Source organism: Dermacentor andersoni, chromosome 1 (genome assembly GCF_023375885.2).
Source record: "Dermacentor andersoni chromosome 1, qqDerAnde1_hic_scaffold, whole genome shotgun sequence".
Classification (NCBI taxonomy): Eukaryota; Metazoa; Arthropoda; class Arachnida; order Ixodida; family Ixodidae; genus Dermacentor; species Dermacentor andersoni.
This window is the reverse complement of record NC_092814.1, coordinates 112311169-112334758: the sequence shown is the minus strand read 5'-3', so window position 1 is coordinate 112334758 and position 23590 is coordinate 112311169. Positions and strand designations below refer to the sequence as shown.

At 45.3% G+C, this 23590-nt stretch overlaps 1 protein-coding gene across 3 annotated transcripts in view; it reads left to right on the top strand.

Moving 5' to 3' along the window:
* Window positions 1-23590, top strand: part of dpa (disc proliferation abnormal) — a 153170-nt gene that overhangs the window by 14276 nt on the left and 115304 nt on the right. For all 3 annotated transcript variants that reach the window (XM_050193597.3, XM_055061905.2, XM_050193599.3), the window contains 5 exons: window positions 10134-10151; window positions 11118-11141; window positions 14720-14845; window positions 18579-18657; window positions 19166-19247. In XM_050193597.3, the coding sequence (XP_050049554.2) occupies window positions 10134-10151; window positions 11118-11141; window positions 14720-14845; window positions 18579-18657; window positions 19166-19247 (329 nt within the window). The remainder of the gene's footprint in view (window positions 1-10133; window positions 10152-11117; window positions 11142-14719; window positions 14846-18578; window positions 18658-19165; window positions 19248-23590) is intronic.

Here is a 23590-nt window from a genome sequence, read left to right as displayed (position 1 = left end):
ACACAGAGTGGAAAGCCAGCGAACATTTTTATCCTTTTATTGTTTTCAAAGTCTTGGAGCTTTATCTCAGCAAGTGATGTGAAATACTGACAAAGTGCAATGACCTGTACATCAACCTCACATTTATCCTGTGGTATTCTGCTATCTTAACTGAAGGTCGCCAAGAATTAAAAATTACCTCAGGGCACTACGTGAACAGCCTTGCACCTTGATGGGTGTTGTACATGGTGCCCTCTGTGAATATTTCTCGTATATTGTGCACGAATATGTTTGATTAGCTAAATTTATTAATTTACGTAATCAATGAGATGTCAATAAAAAAGTTGTGGATGACGTTGAGAAATGACCGATAACAGCATTTAAAACAACCTAGGATTCAGGAAGACCTTTCTTAACAAGAAAGGTAGCCCGTGAAATAAATAATAATAAAAAAACCTGCTGTGGCCATGACAACACTTCTGCGCACCAAAGATTGCACCGTTATTTGCGCAAACCTCTTCAAATAGTGGCACTGGCAACGAGCAGCCACGCTTCTTTCTCGTTGTGTCAGCACTTTTTGGCACGCATCTTCGTTCCCTATCAGATGCGAAATGGGGTGATCTTGTAGCGATTCGCTTTCTGAACTGTGACAAGACGGTGGCCCAGCTTTGCATGTTCATAATATACACAACGCACTGATAACGACATTTACATCTGAGAACACTTATATTACTGGTGCTGGGACTCGTCACGTGAAATAAAAAAGAAAAAAATGTGGAAACAAAGGTGGATGACAGTTTTTCCCTGTCATGAATTTTGCTCGCCTTGCGAGCTTCTGCAGAACTGATCTGCCTTAACATAATAGTGTTCTGCAAAGTCAAATAATGAACATCTTTTCTTCATATGCCTGTAGTTCACTCATATTGACCTTACCAAGCTGTTCCAAAACACGTATTTATTGCTACAAAACCAACTATTCATGCTCCAGAGCTGCTCCAAAGTGCCAAATTTGCTGCTCCCAGAGCTGCTCCAAAACTTTTTTTGCCGTTTCCATCCTTGCATGCTTGGAACAGCCTAGAAGACCATATGCTGTGACTAGCATGATCTTTACGCCCATGAGCTTATCCTTATGCAGTATTAATAATGTGCGAGGATACAGCGCTTGCTCCAATTAATAAAGAATTGCACGTCTCGTAAAAGATCTAACCTACACTTCTCATACACGCTAAACACTACCGCGCTATCACAAGTGGAATCTTATAGGTATCTAGGCATAGAAATATCAAGTAATCTAAGCTGGTCGAAGCACATCACGTCGCTCTCTGCAAGCGTTTCTAGATCACTAGGTTTCATTAGACGATCACTCACGTTTGCTTCGCCCACGGTTAGGCTAATCATATACGAAACTTTCATCCGCACCAAATTTGAAGATGCATCCCCTATCGGAATCCCCATCAAGAGTACCTAATCCAGGCGTTAGAGGCAATACAAAACCGAGTTGCTTTGAGAGTTTTATAACATCCAAATATGATTCTCGGTTGAGCGTTACTAACATCAAAGCTTCGATTGGTCTAACCCCCATGGCATCCCGTCGTAAGATAGCAAGTGTCTACTTTTTCATAAGCTATATTATCATTTTCCTAATTTGCGTGAGAGCCTAATTTTGCCGCCCATGAGATCATCATGACGTCTGTTTAATTGTCACAGTGTTCAACACATTCGTGGTTCAACTAACGCTTTCAATAAATCATTTCTGACGACTGTGATATCGGATTGGAATGTACTTCCTGACGCTATCGTCAGTGAAACAAATTCTGTAAAATTTAAACTGTTATTATTACACCGTATGTCCACAGCCCCAGGAGTAAGCCCTTTTATCGGCTTCTTCATTTTCATGTGTTTACTGTGTTTGCCAGTTCTTGCAATCTGTAACTAATGTGTTTTATCTTTGTGACTCGTGGTTACCATTTGTCACCCCCCCCCCCCCCTTAAGTAATGTCCTATCTGGGGCCCTTAAGGGTAAATAAATTATGATGATGATGATGAATTCGGCGGCTGTGTGTAATTAACTTGTTTAGTGACTGAAATGCTGTAACAGATAAAATGTTTAGCAGATGAAATGAATAATGAAGCAAGGACGGCTTGGAGGGAAGGTTAACTCTTTATTGAAATGCAGAATTAACTGTGAATTAGAATTCAATTTGCACTTATCTTCATCATCTTGTATAACAACAATAAAATGGAACAGCAAGTTGAAGAAAAAATACTTGCATTTTAGTAAAATACATCATGAGTGCAATGTTTCAGAAAATGCTAACTTATACAGACCTTTCTTTTTGCACCAGAGCAGCAAGTTACTGCTCCAATATCTTGTTCTTTTGCTCCAAAAGACCGAGTGCCACTTCCATCACTGTGCTGCAGTCACATAAATAAACACTTTTATAAATGCCCAAGTGGCTTGGATTCAAAGCTAGTTTTTTACTACTGTCAAGCTAGAAATTGGCTACTGCATAGTAAACATGATACATGGACATCACGCAGAAGTATACTTGCCACTTATCTCGCCAAGTCATTTCCAGCTTTTGGGTCCCAGAACATGTGTGTGCTTATCTGTGTCTGTGTGCGCACATACACCTTTATATTAACTTTCACTTTTTTGTTTGGTGTGGCTAGGGGAATGCATTTCTTTGATTTAGTTATTACTCATTTCTTTGTTTATGAATAACGTGAAAAAAATTTGAAGTTGGTGGTCCTACATGGGTGTTGACTCTCTAAATTATGCTGAATTCCAATGGCAGATCCAGAGCGGTGTACAAGCTCTGCCACTAAGCACCATCCTCCAACCGAGAGCACTTGCTCTAAATCTACATATGGAACACTTAAAGCCTCAATAAGCAGGGGTGTATAACCATATATGGAAGTACTGACATTCCTCGAACTGAAGTGAGGAATGAACACTTGCCTGCTTTTCCAAATGACAAAAAGTTTTTCAGATGCGCGGCGCACCCTGCCAGTCTGCCATAGTAGTGCTTGGCCACACACTGGTGGCGTGATTCTATGCTTAACTTCAGTTATATCGGTGCATAAAAACTCAAATTCGAGCTCCAGCCTCCTGGAGCAAAGAGGCAGGAGAACACATGTGCCAAATTGGTAGTAGTAGTAGTATAACTGTGAGTTGCCCTAGTTGGAACAGATTAATTATTTAAAAACTTTTTTTGCGCAAACAGACAGGGACAAAGAAGAGGGGCAACACAAGGACGAGTGCTTTGCCCTTGTGTTGCCCCTCTTCTTTGTCCCTGTCTGTTTGCCCATAAAAAGTTTTTAAATAGTAGTAGTAGTACTAAACGACGTTATTGGGGTCCTGAGGAGCTAGGCAAGGGGCCTGCTAGGTAGGTCCCTACCCGGCTGTTATTAGTCCCATGTCTGAACAGAGAGGCCATGCCTATCCGCTCGTTCACAGGCCCTCTGGACAGCCAGGAGGAGCTGGACGTCTTGTTTCGGGTCTGTGATGCCCTTCATCCAGTCTTTTCGGTTAAAATCCTGTAACACAGGGCACTGCCGGAGCATGTGACTTAATGAGCAAAACTCAGCGCCACAATCTGGGCAGCGTGGATCAATGTCCTTAGACATCAAAGGATCAAAGCCCTAAGGATCAAAGCCCTTAGAGGGGTAGGACCCCGCCTGGAGCATGCGGAGCGTGCTAGCTTGTGGTCTGTTAAGCTTATGATAGGGGAAGGGAAAAGTCTGCCTATTCCCTCTGTAATGAGATGTGATTTCGTGAAAAGTAACTAGAGGATCACTGTGGACATGCTCTCCCGAACTCACCCGAGACACCATCCCGTCGCGGCAGAGGAAACCTCGCGCACCGTCATAGGCTATCTCATTGGGGTTCAGGTGACCCGGTAATACGTCTGGTCCCATGTTAGCTTGGAACCGAACTATGTGGTGAATAATGTCAGAGGGGGGTTTGTCGTTCAGAATCCTCGCTGCTTTTTTGGCTATCAATCCCGATGCGACCATTCTAACGGCTGCTCGGGAGTCCGTGTACACCATAGTGCGTTTTGTGTCAAGTAATGCGAGAGCTATAGCAGCCTGTTCCGCCATGTTGACCGAGGAGGCTTTCAGCCAGGCTGCCGAGAGGAGTTCTCCCTTGTCATTGACTATTACTACGGAAAACTTGTCGGCACTGGCGTGTCGCGCCGCGTCAACAAAGGTCTCTGTTCCGGATATGTTCTTTAAGAAAGCTCTAGCCCTAGCTAACCTTCGACCTTTATTGTATTGGGGGTGGACATTTCTTGGAAAAGGGTCTACAGTAAAGGAGTTCCTTGTTTGATTATCAAGTTGCGTGGTATCTCCCTGATTGAAGCTAGGACGGAGGCCTGCCGCATCCAGCAGTCTTCTGCCTGCTTGAGGCTTTGATAACCTAATAAGTTGTGCCAATCCTTTGTGCTTATATTAACTCCGAAGTTGTGTTGTGTACTCCCAACGTCATGAGTTTCTTCGTGCTAGCCTTGATTGGCACGCCGAGCACCCTTTTGACACTTTTGCACATGAGCGTGTCTAATTTATCTCTTTCCGTTTTGGTCCAATTGAGGGCCGCGACTATGTAAATGACATGGCTCATGAGGAAAACATGGTGAGCCCTAAGGAGTATATCTTTGCCTATGCCGCGTTTCTTGTTGGGCACTCTTATAATTAATCTAAGAATGTTCTCCGTTTTCGTGGTGAAGTGGGCCATAGTCTTAGCGTTGCAGCCCTTCAAGTCTATTGAAAGCCCTAGGATTTTGATTGTCTACTTTAGGGATGGTGTTTTCATCTCTGGTACGAACGCTAATGGGCACCTGATCGAGTGGTGTGAGTCCCCTAGCACCTCGTCAAGCCTGTCTGTACAGCAGGAGTTCCGATTTTCCAGGCAAGAGTGCCAGTCCTGTACCTTCCAAGAAAGACTCTGTAACATCCAGAGCCTCCTGTAGAGCTTGTTCGACTGTGGCTTCCGATCCTCCGGGACACCAGATTGTAAATCGTCAGCATATAATGCGTGACTTACATAAGGAATTGCTGCAAGGCTTTCCGACAACTTGCGCATTGCTATGTATTAAACAGAAAGGGTGAGATAACTGCCCCTTGGGGAGTACCCCTTCTTTCGAGGGTGAAAGATTCTGAGACTGATTGCCTCAACTTGATGGCTGCCGTCCTGCTCTCGAGGAAAGATGCAACGAAGGAGAAGAATTTAACTCCTAAGTTCAAGGCCGATATCTCCTTAAGATATCTCCGATATCTCCATGTGTAATTGTATCGAAGGCCTTGGCATAGCCTCCTCTATACTTTCAGTGCCTGCTCAATTATGCGGGGCGCCATTGTTTAGCGACGTCGAGGTTAGTTCAAGGATCTGCCAATGGGTGGCGCCAGCAGCCCTGGATGGAGCAGACGATAAGGCCAGTGTGCATAGCACCGTATTCTGCTGAAGCACTAGCTACAATGCATATTATAATGCAAAAAAAGATGCTCTATTGTGAGGTACAAGTACATTACATTTATAAGGTTCTCTTGTGCCTGGTTCTGTGATTGTTCTCTAATATTCATTAGTTTAAACTTGCTTTCATATCTTTTCATGGTGCAGCAGTAGGTCGTTGCACTCAACAAGTATCTAACGTCGCGGCAACCTTTGTGTGAACACAGGCACTTTTTCTCATCGCAAAATTGTGACTAATTGCCCAACTTACTGACCACGATTCATGCTAATGGAATTACTTCCGGCTCACTTCATTTTTTTAGAAGTGGAAGCAGCAAAAACAGCCGAACTGCGCATCGTCTCTTTATTCCAAGGTTTCTGTGCAATTCTTTCTCTGCCTCTCTTTAATTGTTGAGGCAGGTCTGCCATTTTATATGCGCTCAAAATGCGGTTATTTTCCAGCTCAGATACTGCATACGAGCACCGCACAGCATTAATGAGCCAAAAGAAAGAAGTGCAAACACGCTGACGCACATCAAACTTTATTATTACGTCAGGCTTGTTCAAGTTGATATTCAGGCTTAACTTAAAGCTTTAGCTGTTTCCGGGAGAGTGGCTTCACAAAGAATGTCTTCGCCATGTCATTCTTGTCTGTTACAGACAATGCATAGTTGGTGAATATCGGCCTGAAATATTTCGTGCAGACAATCTTCAAGAGCTGCAGGTGGTGCTCAGGGCGAGTACACTTCAAAACTCCACAGTCTGCCAGTACAGGTACAGCATTATCGACGGCTTCTTGCAGTGGCTTTGCAAGGTTTCTTCTCTTGCTCAGGATCACCTCAACGTATATTTTCAAGGCATGCAGCACGTGTACAAGTTGACGGGAAGGGTACAGGAGCCCTCCTCTGTCCTGATGTCGGATCAGACTGTCGCTTGGTGAAGCAGAAGATGGCTTTGACACAAGCGAAATACAGCTGCTGCAGTCAATTTGTTCTTGAATGACACGAGCCAGGTAGCCTCCTACCATCGAGATGGCTGCCATGTCTACTGTTGGAAGAAGGCTGGCTGGTTTTTTCAGCCGATCTTCAAGCAGCCTTGTTGCTTCTGCTGGAAAGTGGCCCGAGTGGTCGTCTCTTGATTTACCAGCATTATGCAGTGCTCCTGATGCATGACTTGTGGTGTCAACTACATTGCTGTTTTTAGAAGCTGAAATAATACCAGTCTTCAGCACCTTTTCAATCCCAGAAAGAACAGCTTGGGCATCTGTCTGGTCATTGCTGCCAGCAGATCTTCGTAGCCATCCAAAAAAGGACTCTATTGGGTCTGATGAAAGCTTGCGTGTCAGCACGAACTTGAAGTTGGAAGTTTCCAGCAGGTACTTCACACATTCCACATTCGACTTGGTGGTCATTACCAGTGCATGGTATGTTTCCTTGCTAAGGAACTGCTTTTGTGTGCACTTGTTCTTCATCTCTTCAAGATATTCAAGAAAAGATGTCAAGAGCCAGGTCAGGCGGATGTCGTCAGCGGTCTCGTACTGTTTGCTGTCTGGCAACTTTTGGTGAATGTGCTGGACACAGTTACTGACGTCCATCAACAGGAACCAGCGGTGCACAGTTTCCATGAACTGAACTGTGGGACCCACACCTGCAAAACTTATGTCAGCTGTATGACCTGCTTGCTCTTTCAGCACCTTAAGTGCTGCAGTGACCGGTGGCGAGAAGACTTGAACAGCCCTAGACACGTTCATTTTCTCAATATTCGACGGATATACATGCTTTCTCGTAAGAAACCTTACAGGCTTCACTATGTTTCCTTGCTGCATGCGGTATAGTTGTTTCAGATGAGCGGATGAAACCTCACCGCTCTCTCCAAGGTCTCGGGCTAGAAATTGTGACCTAATGTTTTTGATCAGGTGACACTGGTCAAATGCAAGAAACAGCTTCCGTGCCGGATTCTCGGGGTGCTGAATGCAATGTGTCAGGTTTCCGTTGCACAGGAGTTCCATGGCAAGAACGTTGATCCTGTGATTGTCAGTTACTATGCGCACCACGACAAAGCCTGCTGCTTCGACCTGCTTAATTGCATACTGTATTAGCACGAACAGCTGGCGTCCAGTGCAGTTCTTGGTTAAGAAATACCCAACAGGTATTCGAATGCGCACTGAAAGTCCAGAAAGTACAAAACACAACAGGGAATTAGCCAGCAGTGGTTCGGCAGTGCTTGTCGATGGCAGAAGCTTCCCGCTGTCCACCTCTCCAACAAATGCATCTCGCTGTTTGTTGTATTGGAGTCGCTGTTTGATTCTCATTTCATCAACTACCAAAGAGCAAGTTTTGGCCTGTGTGCTTGCGAGGTTTGCCACCTCTGTTTGAAGCCGCTGCTGGACTAATGATGTAAACCCCACTTCACCTGATGTTACTCCAAGAAACCTTTGCAATGTAGCTCGGCTTGGAAGCTTCAGGATTCCCTCTTTTCGGATGTGTTCGTAGGCTCGCGTTGAAAGGTTTCTTAACACTATGGAATGGCGCACTGTTATCTCCGACCACGTTGGCCGAATTTTTGAGAAGTTCATTACTTGGTCCAAAAGTACACTAGCACCCAAGTGCTTTTCATTTGCTGCTTTCACGACGCTGGAAAAGGCAGTCAAGTAGCTGTCTTCTTTTAACTGTAGCAGTTCCTGTTTATAACTCTCAACAGTCTGCTTCAATCGCTCAATCTTGGCCTTTAGGTTACGCTCTCTTCGTCGCCACTTCTGACGTTCTACTACCGAAATAGCACTGCGCACATCAACCTGGATACTTTGGTGCCTTTGCGTCATGCGCGCGGCAGGCACGTTCGGCTCAATTTCGTGCTGAGGGTCAACAAAGACAACTTCGCTGTCCGCATCCACAGAAGAAATACCTGCTGCTGGAGTGGTGACTTCATCCATTTTGGCACTCTGGGCAAGGCTGCCTGCGGTCAGTAGATTGGCAGCAGACACGGCAGACACGGCAGGCGCACTGCGACGAACTGCTTCCCGTTTCCGCACAGCAGAGTTGCTCCGCGGTTTCTTTGCAGCCGGCTGCATGTACTCCGGGTATTCGTCGAAGACGCTGGGAGTAGCACCCCTTTTCAACTTGCGAGTCTTGCATCCTTCTTTGTAGTCCGTAGCGATGAAGTGCCGGCTACAAACTACTGAATAACGTGACGTTGTATTGGGTACCCAGTCCTTCCTTGCGATTACTCTTAACCAACTTTCTCGTAGCTTTTGATCAGAAGAGATTTCATGAAAAGAAATGCCCGGTACTTTCCGCTTCGAGTCCGATTTGCACTTCGGCACACAACAGTAGGCCATGATGGGACAAAACACGTGCGAGCTTGAAGCGCAGAACCGCGAGCACAGCTAGCGTCGATCAAACAAGGGATGAACAGGCCTGGCCAGCCTAGCCGCCTGGCTGTTGTTGCCCAGGGCTGGCGGCGCCTCCCCGCGGAGAAAATCGGCAGAGCAACGTTGCCAACCGACGGCGCTTCCCCTACCTTTGAGCAGGCACTCCCAATAGAGGAGGCTATGGCCTTGGATAGATCCAGTGCGAGGACCCCTTTTACATCTTTGCTTTGAGAGTTGATTATCTGTGTTTTGAGCAGGAGCATGACATCCTGCGTTGAAAGCAAGGGCCTGAAATCAACCATATTATACGGGAATAGTGCGTTCCGCTCGATATGTCTCGATATCCTGTTATGCACTGCATGTTCCGCTACTTTGCTAATGCAAGAAGTAAGGGAGATAGGACGGAGGTTTTCCAAGCTGGGTGATTTACCTGGCTTGGGGATTATTAGGACCACTGTGGCTTTCTTCCAACTCTCCGGTACAATGCCCTCCTCCCATACCTCATTTGTCTCCTTCACTAAGGCTTGAATGGCTTTGTCGTCCAAATTTCGTCGAGGCCTGGGGCAGACCTTCACTTCCATTTATATTGTGCAGCACTTCCCTGATCTCAGCTTCTGTGAAGGGGGCTCCAGCTCCGGGGCAGGCGCGCCCTCATGCTAAGGGGGGGGGGGGGACCTGGGCTTCGGCCAAGTGTAAGGTATTTGTTGGCTAGTCTCTGAAATATGGAGGCTTCTGAGGTGCCATCGATTTTTTCCTTATGAATTAATCGGTCTATGACTAGTCTCTGTTTACATTTGGATTGTCCATCATCTAAGAGATTTGCTGCCAAATTGGTTCTTGTTATAATTCACCATGGTGATTATTGTAGAGAAATTTTAGTGGCTATGTGCAGAGAGCATTGCTTGACAGGTGCTGACAATTTGATAAGAACACTTGGCTTGTGCCTCCAATGCTGCTTTTGCCTTGCTCTAAAAAGAGCTGAAATTGTTGCTGTTGAACTGCTCCATATCTACCATTGTAATTTGCTGTAATGAAAAAGTGGTGTAAACAATGTGAGTGCACATGGTGGGTTCTGCACAAAGAAACAACTATAGCAGAATTACGCATACGGTATAAACATTGTGCTAGTGTGGTGTAATGACTTGTCACTGGGCAGAGAATTGCTATTTCCATGGAGAGTACCACCCAATAGTGTGCAAGGAATGACTTTCGCAACACTTAGAAACACTTAACATGTGTTGCACAGTGCTTTAAAACAACTGAAACACTAGTGCTGTCTGATATAGTCCGTCTCTCTCGCTTTATTTATTTATTTATATTGTTTTTTTTCAGCATCTAGGAAGAACACTCGTAAGTACTATTTTTGTCATATCGGACTTATTTGTTCTTTGTATTAATTTTCAGTGTGTTCTGCCATTTGAATGTACCACAATTTACATTGATTTGTTATCAGTAGAGATTTTAATTGGCGCCTTTTATTGCAATAGCTGCTTTTTGAAAAAGAATGCTGAGGAATGTCTGTGAATTAAAATCACTTTACCCCAAATTAATTCTAAAAAAATTTGAAACCTAATATATCCTTTAAGTAGTAGCAACTGTTCGTCTATGCCTGCCTTTGTAGCCACCGCTTGGGCCGGTGGCAAAGTACGTTGGTGGTCCCATCATCCCAGCAGCAATCCATTGCGCTTAGGCAAAGCCCTACTCTTTTGTCAGCACTGAAATGTTCCTTCGCTTTCGTGGTCTTTTTATCTTGCTGCCTTTTCTTGTTTCTAGCTCTCCCAAAATGCAAGTTTTTTTCTCTGCTTCCCAGCGTACCTTTCTCTTGAAAATAAAGGCAGTCTCAATGCAGACGAAGCAGACGGAAGTGTAGACAGGGCAGTACGAAAAACCGAAGAAGGGACATGTAAACAGGAGAGGGCACGGACATGTCTCTTCTTCGTCTATGTTTTTTCCACTGCCCTGTCTATACTTAAAGAATGAACCAACCAGCCCAAACCATAGTTTTATTGCTGCTATATCCTTCTATAGTGCTGTTAAAATTGCCTTGTTTGCTCTAAATTTTAGTATTGTTTGCTCCCCTGGGTAAATATGTTAATTTCTGTTGGTTGGTAAACTGGCATATCAGTATGCTTTAATGCAGTAACAATGCTGCTTCTTGCTATTGTTCATCATTTGTGTTCTTAGACATAATTTTGCCTTCTTATAGTACTTGTGATCAATATTGAAAAATTTTTAATGTTCAAAATTGAAATATTGAAAAAATACCCTGTAGAAGGATCCTTGTCCTTACAACATACCTTTCTTTTCTTTGTCCAGCATCTCGAAATGCAAGAGGAACACGTAAGTTCTCACTCCAGTTCACCTTTTGGTGATATTCTATAAACTTCGTACTTTCTTTAAAATGAAGATGTGCTGTGCCCAGGACAGTGATATTGTTCGTGTACCTGATTTCCTCTGCTTTTTTTAATTCACTTACACATCGGTTATCACATTGTACATGACCATGACCAGGCTTGTAGTGGAATGCCCATGAATGCCCTTGTGATTGTTTCATTTTGTTCACTGTTAAAATGCATAACATTTCCTCCTAGTTTGTACCAGCATTCTTTGGCAGACCTTTGGTTAACTGCAATAACAAATAATGAAAATGTGAAGAGACTGGTACCGTAAACTTTTTTGCTGTAGGTGTAGAAAAAAAGTCGGTTTTGCCCAAAAGTCGAAACATTGATTGCGATAGCAAATTGGTAGACAGCTATACAAAGTAAGGATGTTAATTTTGTGGCACGTATAAACTTGCAAGCATTCGCTTATTAACTAAATAAACAAGCGCAGTGTCAGTCGCGAACAGGTAAACATGAATACATCTCGCTCGATACCGCGGAAACGCACTGTCAAAATGCTGGAGTGAAGAAGTGTGGCAGCAGCATTGAGCGAACTGACCTTCGCATTGTCTCGCGTCAACGTGAAGTTAACGTGGAAAGCGCAGCGCATACAAAGCTACCAGCACTCTGCGTATTTTGTCCACATCGCAGATCACTTGGAAGATACGGTGGCCGCGCTGTAAGTAGCAGCCACCGGAGTAAAAACCCCCTTCCTCCCCCCCTCCCCCGTGCCTCACGCACGACAGAAGACAGCGCGGTTCCGCCCTGCCTTCCTCCCTTGCGCGCGTGAGATTGAGCTCCGATCATGTTCACTGATGCAAGAAGTAATGGATTCACGTGTTTGCACATGCCGTTCAGAAATTTCTGTCAGTCTGGAAACTTCTATCCGCAATTGCAGTAGTTGCCGGCTTTAACGGTTGTCAAAAACACATATGCATGATCTCAGAACTGATTCCTGGTTAGCCACTCTTACAAACATATTAGCAGCAAGCTTTCCGTGACTGCTTGTGGAAAGCTTACTGGTCAAATCGGCCAAAAGCCAATTGTCACCATTGCACAATGCCTTGGCTGCTAGGCCTAATCGGTAGTACTTCAATAGGTCGGTGGGGTATTGGCAAAGAGTTACGGTTTTCGTATCTATTTGCAGAGGCCACATGACACATGGGAAGCTGACAAACCGCCTCACAACGAAAGCCAGTCTACGGAGTGGCACGAACATTGTTCTCCACTGCCATTGTTCTCCACTGCCATCACTATCTGTGTGACACAGCTTATGGAGGCATCTCATCTTGGCGCCGTTCATAGACACTTTTGGCATCTGCGGCTAGTTGTTTCTGAGCGCTCTAGAGCCCTCTCGTGAGCGGCGTTGTCTTCAGCTGGTTGAAAGAGGATGTGCGTCCTGCGTTGGACTGGTTCTTCTCGATTACTCTCCTCCATCGTTGAACGCTCTGAGGTGCTCCGAGCCCTGTTGTTGAAGCAGTCATCGAGATTGAAGCGTTTCCCGTATAGTCATCACAGCACAGTGTCTCTGCTGTTGACAACGGTCCGCTGTAAACTAGGCAACCTAGGCCACTGCAAGCTGGCGTCTCGATGAATGCTCGTCCCACTGGCATGCCCACTGGTCTTCCCAGCAGCGCTGAGAGCTCTGGATAGGCGAAACATCGGATGTTGGCATTAGACCCGTAGTTATCCATCTGCCATTTCTTCCTCCGATAGCGTGTCACACGATCGGCTTGCGCGCTTGTCCTCTACCTCTGAGTTCGGGGAACGCCGAATCTGCCCGACTCTGCTTCGGGGGATGTAGGCGACCAGTCTAAGATATCATTACTCTCTTGTCAAGCTTCTAGCATTGTTATTTGGTATAATACACATTTTGTCTAGTGCTGTACAGCATGTCAAAGCACATCTTTCATTTGGATTGCACATAAGTCATTTGCCATCATTTTTGTCTTGTTCCTGACGGCATAAATTGTTATAACACATTTGTAATTTTATGTCTGTCTTGCGCCCAGGCATATAGGTATCTCTGTTCTTGTTAGCCTACAAAATTTTATTTAATCGCTAACAAAATTAGCTTCCTTGCCGACCCAAATAAAAATGTTTGCAACATACCTTACATGGCATACCGTCTGTGAGAAGTCAAGCTTAATTAGTCGTTGGCTTTGTGGCTTGCTTCACTGTTGAGGAGCACTTACTGATTGTAAGGTAATAACAAGCTTCGCCAAATAACTACAGATTGCTGCTGTACTACTACAAATGTTCCAAAAGACCCAATTTTTCTGCTCCCAAACTGCCCCAAAACGCCGGTGTTGCTGCTTCTAAACTGCTCCAGAACGACATTTTTCTTGCTCCTTAAATTGCTCCAAATCCTAAACTGGCTGGACCATGACTGGGTTAGGGAACATGTGTACTAACCTCTGATGAATTGGGGAATGTATTGTGAAATTGAGAAAGAGTTGAACAGTGTCAGAAAGTTAAAACCAAATGTCCTAATAGGAGACAACCTTTCTAGAGCAGTAGCACTGAATGTGGCCTTGTTCTCCGCACATTGAAGGGGTCCTGCAGCGCCGGTTTCAGGTCACTATATTTGCTCTAAATCTATTCTCAGTATATCAGAAGAGAGAAAGAGGAATTATAAAAATTGATCCACACAAACGCAACTTATTGGTCAGAAAGATCTTCAGATACAAGCAAAATTTTGTAGCTTTAGGTGCACATTTCACTCTTCCATGACGTCAAATGGTGCCACCCAATAGGAGCTGGGGCATTAGCAAAAGTTGATGTGCCTCTGTTTAGCCTGTTGATGACTTCCATGGTGTTCCCATGGCCTCCGCGAACGGGTGTCACGTGGTTCAATCTTGGAGGCCATGGCTTCACTTTTATGGTGAAAACAGCCTCTGCGAAGCAGCTGTTGGCACGTCAAAGTGCTTGGCACGTGATGCTTGGCACGTGATGCGTTGTTTCGATGGTTGCAACATCTAGCCTGCCGCTCCGGAGTACTTGAAATCGTAAAATGTAGTGCTGTAGCTTTTTTTTTTTTTTTCACTACTTGCAATATCTTGCGTATGTAAATCGCATATTACATTTTTAGCCAGCGATCATAACGGCACTCTTACACATTATGTCCTGTCTATGTAGTGCACAAAGTCATTGCATCGAGGTGATGCCATCAGCCCCGCTCCACAAGCTTTCCTTGCCGAGCTACTCAAGAGACAACTTTGCTTTCAACAAACACTACCTCTGGATAACTGAAATTGGAACAGTTGCTGAAATCTTCCATAGTTATTGAATGAATTTACTGCTAAAGTTTTCTCATATCTGCACATTTTGCTGGTGCTTTATAGGTAGATATTGTAGTAAGAGGTGTCCCTTTTTTTCCGGTAAACCGTGAGTTGCATTTAGGCTTAAACAGAACTGTAAATAAATATCGGAAGAAAAGTATGTAAACATTTTTTGGTTCTTTGTTACTGTAGTCTGTGCTACAGGATCTGCGTATCTGTTTGCTGGGTGATGTACATATTTTATGGCTTCTTTCAGCTTCTCGCAGGCAAAGGGATGGGGCTGCCAGTGATGGTGCAAGTGCTGGCATGGCCGGTGTTCCGTCATCTGCTGATGGAGTTAGCGAGGTCCCTCCATCAAGCCCATATCAAAGAAATCTTACAGGTAGCTTGTGCGTCTTTTACAGGGGTGGTTTGAGCCAAAAAATAAAGCACAGCGCTGGCTCCCCAATCTCCTGATATGATGATGATCTGATGTGAAATGTTTTTGAAATTGAAGTAGTGATAATTCCACATGCCGTTATAACCGTCTTGTTGGCTACTTCGTTGTACATGAGCATCAAAGTGATCATGAAGAAGAACATGAAATAAGATTTTACCAGAAATTACGGCAGCAGTACAACAACAAACATTCCGCCTTCATGCCGCTCCATGCACCATAATGCTGCATGTGCCATCAGTACGGCTACTGCTCTAGGTACCGTTTTGCTATAAGCAGTCTTAATTCAAACTAAATGTGGGACACACAAAAGTTTACTTACTTTATTTTTTGGACACAAATGTCACAAGCCTCTCTTGTTACGAATTGATCACAACACTAACCTTAAAAGCCTTTGTTGCTCAGCTGCATGGGACCGTGGTGTGTGTCAAAGTGCTTGTTGCGCTTTTTGTTGTGGATAAGGTAAAAACGGTTGCAGTGCGGAAGCAAATCAGCCTGTATGGATATGCGTATGGACTTCCCCTGCATGTCTGTTACAATGCATCGTTTAAACAACCGTAAATCATAAGTCTTCACTGCGTCGACCAGACAGACAATGCTAAATTCGTGACTCAGTTTGCAGATCGAATTCATTCCTGCTAAGTGTGTTACATGCCCCCTCCCCACCTTTCCATCTGCAAGCACGAATGAAATGCGTTCAGCCTGGAAACTGGGCCTCTGAGTCGCACAGAGTGAGGCTTTCATGCTGCTGCCATGATGGACTTTCCCACAAAAAACACCAAAGTGTAGATGGGGCATGCACTGGTTTAATTAAATCCATTTTACATGTAATGTAAGCATCCACCCAAGGGAGAATGGGGGTCAACTTCGTTTGGCTACTTGCAGAACTCTAAAATGCTGTTGATGGTATCTAGATTGGGAAGACCTGGAGTAGGACAATATTCTACTCGTTATTTGAATGCTTCGAGTATTTGTAAGCCCCCTATTCTCTGTTGTTTTGAAATTAGTAGTACTGAAATATTCTAACATTTCAGGAATTGACTTTAGACGGGGGATTTTTTATATCTTTGTCAATCTATAGTACAGTTGATTCTTGATATTATAATCAATCAATGGATACAGCAAAGTAAATTTGTTTCTTACCAAATCAGTATGTTTCAAATATGTGCTGGTAATCAATATAGAAAATAGCAAAGGCATTTCTGTGTTGGATGTGACTTAACTATAACAAGGTGTGCATATAATAAGGTATGCAGCAACTTAAAAGATATCATTCAGTCCATGCATGTAGTCTAGAACAGAGACAGGCACGTACCCAGCGCCCCCCCCCCTCGAAATTAAGCTGACTCTCCCCCTCCCCCACCTGTCCCCGCCCATGCCACCACTCCTCACACACATTCTTAATGCACTGTAAAATCATTGTTGAGACTTGACAGCTGTTCGGCGGTCAACATTTTGCTGCCTTTTTCACTCATTTTGGGTGGCGATAGTTATCGGCATGTCTTGGGATGTGAAAGCCAGTTTTCTCATCGATTCGGGACCTGGGCGATTAACTCGAGATGCGTTCAGTTGTCACCACCTATTCAATGGTCACGCGCATCGCTGTTGCTTCCTTAGTTCAACCTTCTTTGTTTAGAGTGATCCACGGAATAGGAAAGGGATTCGGTCCGTAGTCAGCTGGTCTGTATGCTCGAGGAACAAGTTCCGGTAGGAGAAAACACCAGTTGTGTCTAACTTTTCCTTTTGCTCCATTATTTTCTCGAGTGAAGGCTCGCCGCGACGCTGGCAGATCCTTGGAACCATATACCCGCGATATGGGTTAGATAAGGTGGAAAATAAAATAATGCGAAACAGCGTCCATCATCAAACCCTGCAATAACCCTTAAACCCATTAGCAATATGACTGTAACCTGTAACCTCGTCTGGTTTTTCCCTAATTGTACAGCACTTTTTATGCAAAATTGGCAATTGGAAACAAAAGTCACAAGCAGTTGAGAAATTTGGCGATATACTAAGGGAGAGAGCCCAGGCAACAGCAAATAGGGAGGAAAAGCGGAAATTAACAAATTTAACCATTGTTTATGAAAATATTTATGGATCAACATCTTTTTATTTAAAAAGGAAGTAGAGAAAACGCCACCGGAAGTGGAGAATGATTTTGTGTGTTTTGAATGACGCTTCTACAGTTATCAGTCGAGCCGCCTCACGTAGCCACTTCTCTGCTGTGCTTATGTAGGTGTTTTTCTAACCTTCCGCGGTGGGCGCTGTACGTCTAGAACTGTAGCGTCCTGCACTCTACGCGGTTGTACGGGACTGGCGGCCACGCATCGTTGTGAAACTTCCCAAATAACAATACGAGTCGGTTTTGGCACTTGGTAGAGCAGTAAACGAGGGATACAAAAGAACTGTGATTGTTCTGCAAATATATTTCTCTATAATTCTCCCAGAGCTAATTCAAAAAACGCTAGTATAGTCGGATACAACTCAAGTCTGCAGGGAAGCCCCGCGCACGCCCTCATATCCGCCAGCCATTGTTCCTCCGCGAGGCTGCAAATAATTCGTACTTCAAACTTTTCCTGTTACCCAAATAAGCTGGTAACCACAAAAATAAAATTATTAGCGTATAATTTTATACGTTTTCCCTCGCCTATTATAGTGGAATGGTGAAAGCCTAATTCTTTATTGAACTGAAATAAAATGCTTGCATCGCTGTGACTATCCATTGTCAAGTTTCACTTCAGTTCGCAGTGAATCTTATGAGTAAAATGGGCTCAGCAGCGAAATGAACTGTACTGCAGACTTTTGAACATTTAATTAATGAATTAATTATTGAGTTTACATGCCAAAACCACGATCTGATTATGAGGGACGCCGAGGTGGGGGACTCCAGAAATTTGGACCGAATGGGGTTCTTTAACGTGCATTTAAATCTAAGTACACAGGTGTTTTCGCATTTCGCCCCCATCGAAAATACGGCTGCCGTGGTCGGGATTTGATCCTCCTACCTCGTGCTTAGCAGCCCAACACCATAGGCACTAAGCAACCATGGCAGGTAAACTTTTGAAGAGTGAAATGCTCAGACTCCATACACTTTGTCCACATCTGTTGCACACCTCATTGCTTCCTTTGATTAAAAGACTCTTCAAGAACAGCAGACGCTCCGGAGGTATAAAGTACGACGCCATTTTGAAAAGACCGCATAAGGACGATTTTGTTTTCTTCTGTGATTGACTGCCGGAGTAACACAATCCGGCATGGGCCGTGGGGCTTGGTTGTCAACTGCTGTTTCTTGTAAGTTGTATGCTACCATAGAAATTTTTATTTTACATTTTCACTTTTTTAAATTGTTCTTGGCAGTGTTCTTCCTACGCTTCCTTTCTGCGCAAGTCCATTTGATGTGGTTCCTTGTTTGCCAAGTAAAGGAGCGGTGCATCTCACAGGCATACCTGTGAGATTAACCTTATTTCATTTCTCTTTTGCGGGTTTATGCGTCTTTATGGCGAATGGCGGGCGTTATTGACATTTTTACTAGTAAAGGTACCCCCCCCCCTCCTCATTTGCATTGAAAAGTTACCTTAGGTAGGCCCCCCCGAAAAAAAAATCCTGGGTATGTGCCTGAACAGAGATGTTGGAGTGCATTTTCAAGGAGGATGAACTTATTGGCTGTTTTTCTCACTAGCCTTTACAGAGTTGGATTTGAGCTCTCCTTTGCACTATGGGACACCGAGCTCCGCGACTGGGACCCCTAGATCTAATGTGTAAGTGTGTTACTTATTCGCGAGTTTAGAATCTTGGGGGAGTTGGTATTGAATTTGAGTATAAGAGCTATGTAACGTGAACATATGCATGCATATGTTCTATATGCGTGTGTATGCATATGTATGCATATGTATGCACTGAAATGGCTTAATGTGTGTACTTGCTAAGGCGCATTGGTGCATATGGGTACATTCTCGTTCCCATATACTATTTGCTGCTTAAGTCAAACATGCCTGTATTTTATTTGCATGAATTTCCCTGTTTAATTATAAAGTCACGCTGTTTGCTAAAGTTACTTTCTGGTATTAATGCTTTTTTTTTTTTGTTAATATTGGTCCGAAAATGCAAGCTGTTCTTAGACTGTTATACTAGCAGTAAGGGTGGGGGGTGACATAGCATTCCACTTTAGGTTCAGCTGGAGGCATGCACCGGGTACACATTGCTCAAGTGTCATTTACGCATGAATGGAGTGCCTAATTTTGAAACTTATCATTTGTGTACTCTCAGGAGGGGAACACCAATTAGGCACAGGACTGATATTCGAAATGATCGCCGGATGCGCCAGGTTGCCATTGGTGCTAGTGATGGAGTGAGTAATTTTTTACTTTCGGAGGTGTTTTGCGTCAAACTGGATAATGAGCCGTTTTTGTATTTCCTGATAAAACTTCACAATCCCTTGAAGATATTAGTAGTTTCATCATGTGCAGCCTGTCACACACACACACACACACACACACACACACACACACACACACACACACACACACACACACACACACACACACACACACACACACACACACACACACACACACACACACACACACACACACACACACACACTCATCATCATCAGCCAATTTTATGTTCACTGCAGGAGGAAGGCCTCTCCCTGGGATCTCTAATTAACCCTGTACTGCGCCGATTCCAACTAGCACCCGCAAATTTCCTGATTTCGTTGCACCACCTAGTCTTCTGCCATCCTCTACTGTGCTTCCCTTCTTTTGGTACCCATTCTGTCACCCTAATGGTCCAACGGTTATCTAATCTGCGCATTACATGACCTGCCCAGCGCAATTTTTTTCTCTTAACGTCAATTAGAATGTCATCTATACCCAATTGCTCTCTGATCCAGACCGCTCTCTTTCTGTCTCTTAAAGTTATGCCCAGCATTCTTCGTTCCATCGCTCTTTGCGCGGTTCTTAACTTGTTCTCAAGCTTCTTTGTCAGTCTCCAAGTTTCTGCCCCATAAGTCAGCACCGGTAAAATGCACTGATTGTGTACTTTCCTTTTCAATGATAGCGGTAACCTCCCAGTCAGGAGCTCACGATGTCTGCCGTATGCGATCCAACCCATTTTTATTCTTCTGTGAATTTCTTTCTCATAGTTAGGGTTCCCTGTGATTAGTTGACCTAGGTAAACGTACTCCTTCACAGATTCTAGAGGCTTACTTGCGATCTTGAACTCTTGTTCCCTTGCCCCGTTATTTATCATTATCTTTGCCTTCTGCATATTAATCTTCAGCCCCACTCTTACACTGTCCCTGTTAAGGTCCTCAATCATTTGTTGTAACTCATCCGCAGTGTTGCTGAATAGAACAATGTCATCGGCAAACCGAAGGTTGCTGAGGTATTCGCCATCGATCCTTACTCCTAAACCTTTCCAGTTTAACAGCTTGAATACTTCTTCCAAGCACCTAGTGAATAGCATTGGAGAGATTGTGTCTCCTTGTCTGACCCCTTTCTCTATAGGTATCTTCCTACTTTTCTTGTGGAGAATTATAGCTGTGGAATCTCTGTAGATATTTTCCAAGATATTGTCATGGGTATAAAACTATTTACACGGTGTATTTACAGGGCATATACAGTCGAACCTCGATATATCGAACAGCGCGGTGATCGCAAAATAGTTCGATATAGCCGGAATTCGATATATAAAATCACGTTGAAAACGCGTCAAAAACTAGCGCAAATCAATCAATGAACCAGTCGTGGCGCAATAGATACTCACATGAAGCTTCAAACAAAGTATTTATTTTGTTCGCTGAAAGTACTGAAGCAGCGTAGCCTGCTTCATATTGGCAACCACATGCTTGACCACGGCGTCCTCAACATAGTCCAAACGGTCCACAAGGGACAGTCCAGTGCCTTCTATTGCGCCGCAGTAGCGGCGTACAACGGCCAAAGCAGCTATAGCCTCAGTTGCAGTCGGGAGCGGGGCAACATCAGCGCTTACTGGATCAGCCTCGGCAGCGTCTTCGTTTGGCCGCTCAGCAGTCACTTCTGCCGCGATATCCACGTCTGTTAACTCCGCCACTGTTCCGGTGCTGTCGTCACCGCCAACGAAGTCCGCAATGCACATGATGTGTGGCTCAGCACCGACAAAGCACTCCAACTGGCTCCCCGGCCGCCTCGATCACGCGCGCACGGCGGGAACAAGCCTCGCCGTGCGCGCGTGATCGAGGCGGCTTGCCCCGCCGTGCGCGCATAGGTGCGCGCGTGATCGAGGCGGCCGTGCTGGCTCCAAGCCGCCGCGTGTGTACGCCGCTACGTTCAAATGGCGCCCTCGGCGCAACCGATGTGGGCCGCTGTCGTACGCAGCAGTCTGGTACGCCGATCGCGCCGCCGCTATCTTCGAGAGTGTTGCGGGAAAGCTCACCTCCTGTCAACAGAGCGCACTTGGTCTGGGGCGGCGGAGTTCGATATATCCATTTTACATCCGGCCCCGTTCGAAATAAAGAATTAAAAATGCATGCGATTTTCCATGTGATATAGAAATTGTTCGATATACGCAATAATTCGATATATCCGTGTTCGATATATCGAAGTTTGACTGTATAAACAGCAGCTGAGAGTCCCGAAAGGCTGTTGCCACTTCGTCGTCTTCACCGTCGACAACTTTGTCCTCTTTTTTCACCGTAACGCGACCCCCAGCGGAAAAAAGCACCGTCCCGGTGCTTCAGACGGGGCCGTCGGTACGGGCATAGTAAGGTTTAAGCCGAGAGACATGTACAACGTCAGGGGATGTGGAACCGGGTAGCAGGAAGGAGGTCACGGGGATTATCTCATAAGTGACATTGGTCGCTTTACGTAGAACACGGTAAGGGCCTTTGTAGTACGGAAGAAGTTTCTCGGAGAGCCCCATTCGGCAGCAAGGGGACCAAAGTAGCACAAGAGAGCCTGGTGAAAACTATGTGTCACAATGGTGGCGATTGTAGGCGTGTCGTTGAGATTTCTGCGATGCCAACAGATGGGTACGGGCAAGCTGGCACGTATGGTCAGCCTGGGCGATGGCGTCGCGGGCATACTCGGTCCTCGAATCCTGTATCAAGGGGTGGGAAGTTCCAATGGTAATACAGGGTCACGACCGAATAGTAAGTAAAAGCGGGAATACCCCGCAGTATTGTGGTGTGATAAATTATAGGCGAACGTGACATAAGGGAGAGCCACATCCCAGTTCTTGTGGTCTGGTGAAACATATTTCGATAGCATGTCAGTAATGGTCCAATTAAGTCGCTCAGTAAGACCGTTGGTCTGGGAGTGATAGGAGGTAGCCAGTTTGTGCTTGGTAGAACATGAGCGTAGGATAACGGCGATGTCTTGGGAGAGGAAAGTGTGGCCGCTGTCACTAAGGAGCTGTCGCAGGGCTTGCAAGCAGCAACATAGCGCCGCACGGAGCGTGCAAGGCCGGGCCAGTAGAAGCGGCGGCGCATGTGGTCGTAAGTGCGTGCAAAGCCAAGGCGTCCGGCAGTTGGGGCGTCATGAAGCTCCTTAAGCACGGTTGAGCGGAGGTGTTGAGGAACGACAAGGAGAAGGGGAGGACCGTCAGGATGAAAACTGCATCGGTGCAATATCCCGTCATTGAGAAAGAAGCACCGTAACAACGGATCAGTAGGAGCAGATTCCATTCGGTCAGTGAGGGTCCTCAAAGTAGTGTCATGGCATTGCTCGTTGGCTTTGTCCAAAAGCTGGGAAATGGAAAGAACACTTGCGGAAGCGTCCATGTCGGCATTGGTGGGCGTGTGTACAGGGTAACGGGACAAACTGTCGGCGTCCTTGTGTAGGTGGCCAGAACTATACACCACCGAATAGGAATAACCTTGTAGCCGCAAAGCCCATCGTCCAAGCCTCCCTGTGGGATCTTTTAAGGACGAAAGCCAACAGAGGGCGTGGTGGTCCATTACAATAGAAAAGCGGCTGCCGTATAAATAGAAGCGAAATTTTGCCACTGCCCACACAACGGCCAAACATTCGCGCTTGGTAATAGAGTAGTTCCGCTCCGCAGGTGACAAAAGACGGCTAGCGTACGCGATAACACGTTCATGGTCGTGTTGAACTTGTGCCAAGACGGCACCGATTCCGTGGCCACTGGCATCGGTGTGCACCTCTGTAGGGGCTGAAGTAGTGAAGTGCCCTAGAATCGGTGGGGTGGTGAGCGTGGGGGTAAGGCGAGAAAAGGCGGTGGCCTGAGAGGATTCCCTTGAAAACAGCACACTTTTCTTCAGGAGATCTGTGAGAGGGCATGCTATGGTGGCAAAAACTTTAACAAAGTGGTGGAAGTAAGAGCAAAGGCCCACGAAACTTCCGATATCTTTTGCGGACCGTAGAACAGGGAACTCTTTTACGGCTCGAATTTTCTCTGGGTTTGATCGGATGCCGGTCGCATTGACGACATGTCCAAAAACAGTAATCTCACGGTGGCTGAAGTTACATTTCTTGGAGTTGAGCTGTAGACAGGCCTTGTGAAAAATAGTAAGTACAGCTGAAAGGCGCTCAATGTGTGTGCTGAATGAGGGCGAAAACACAACACCATTTAGGTAGCAGAGACAAGTCGACCACTTTGAGTAGTGAGTCCATCATACGCTCAAAGGTAGCCGGAGCGTTGCATAGCCCAAAAGGCATAACCTTAAAGGGGTAAAGACCATCAAACGTT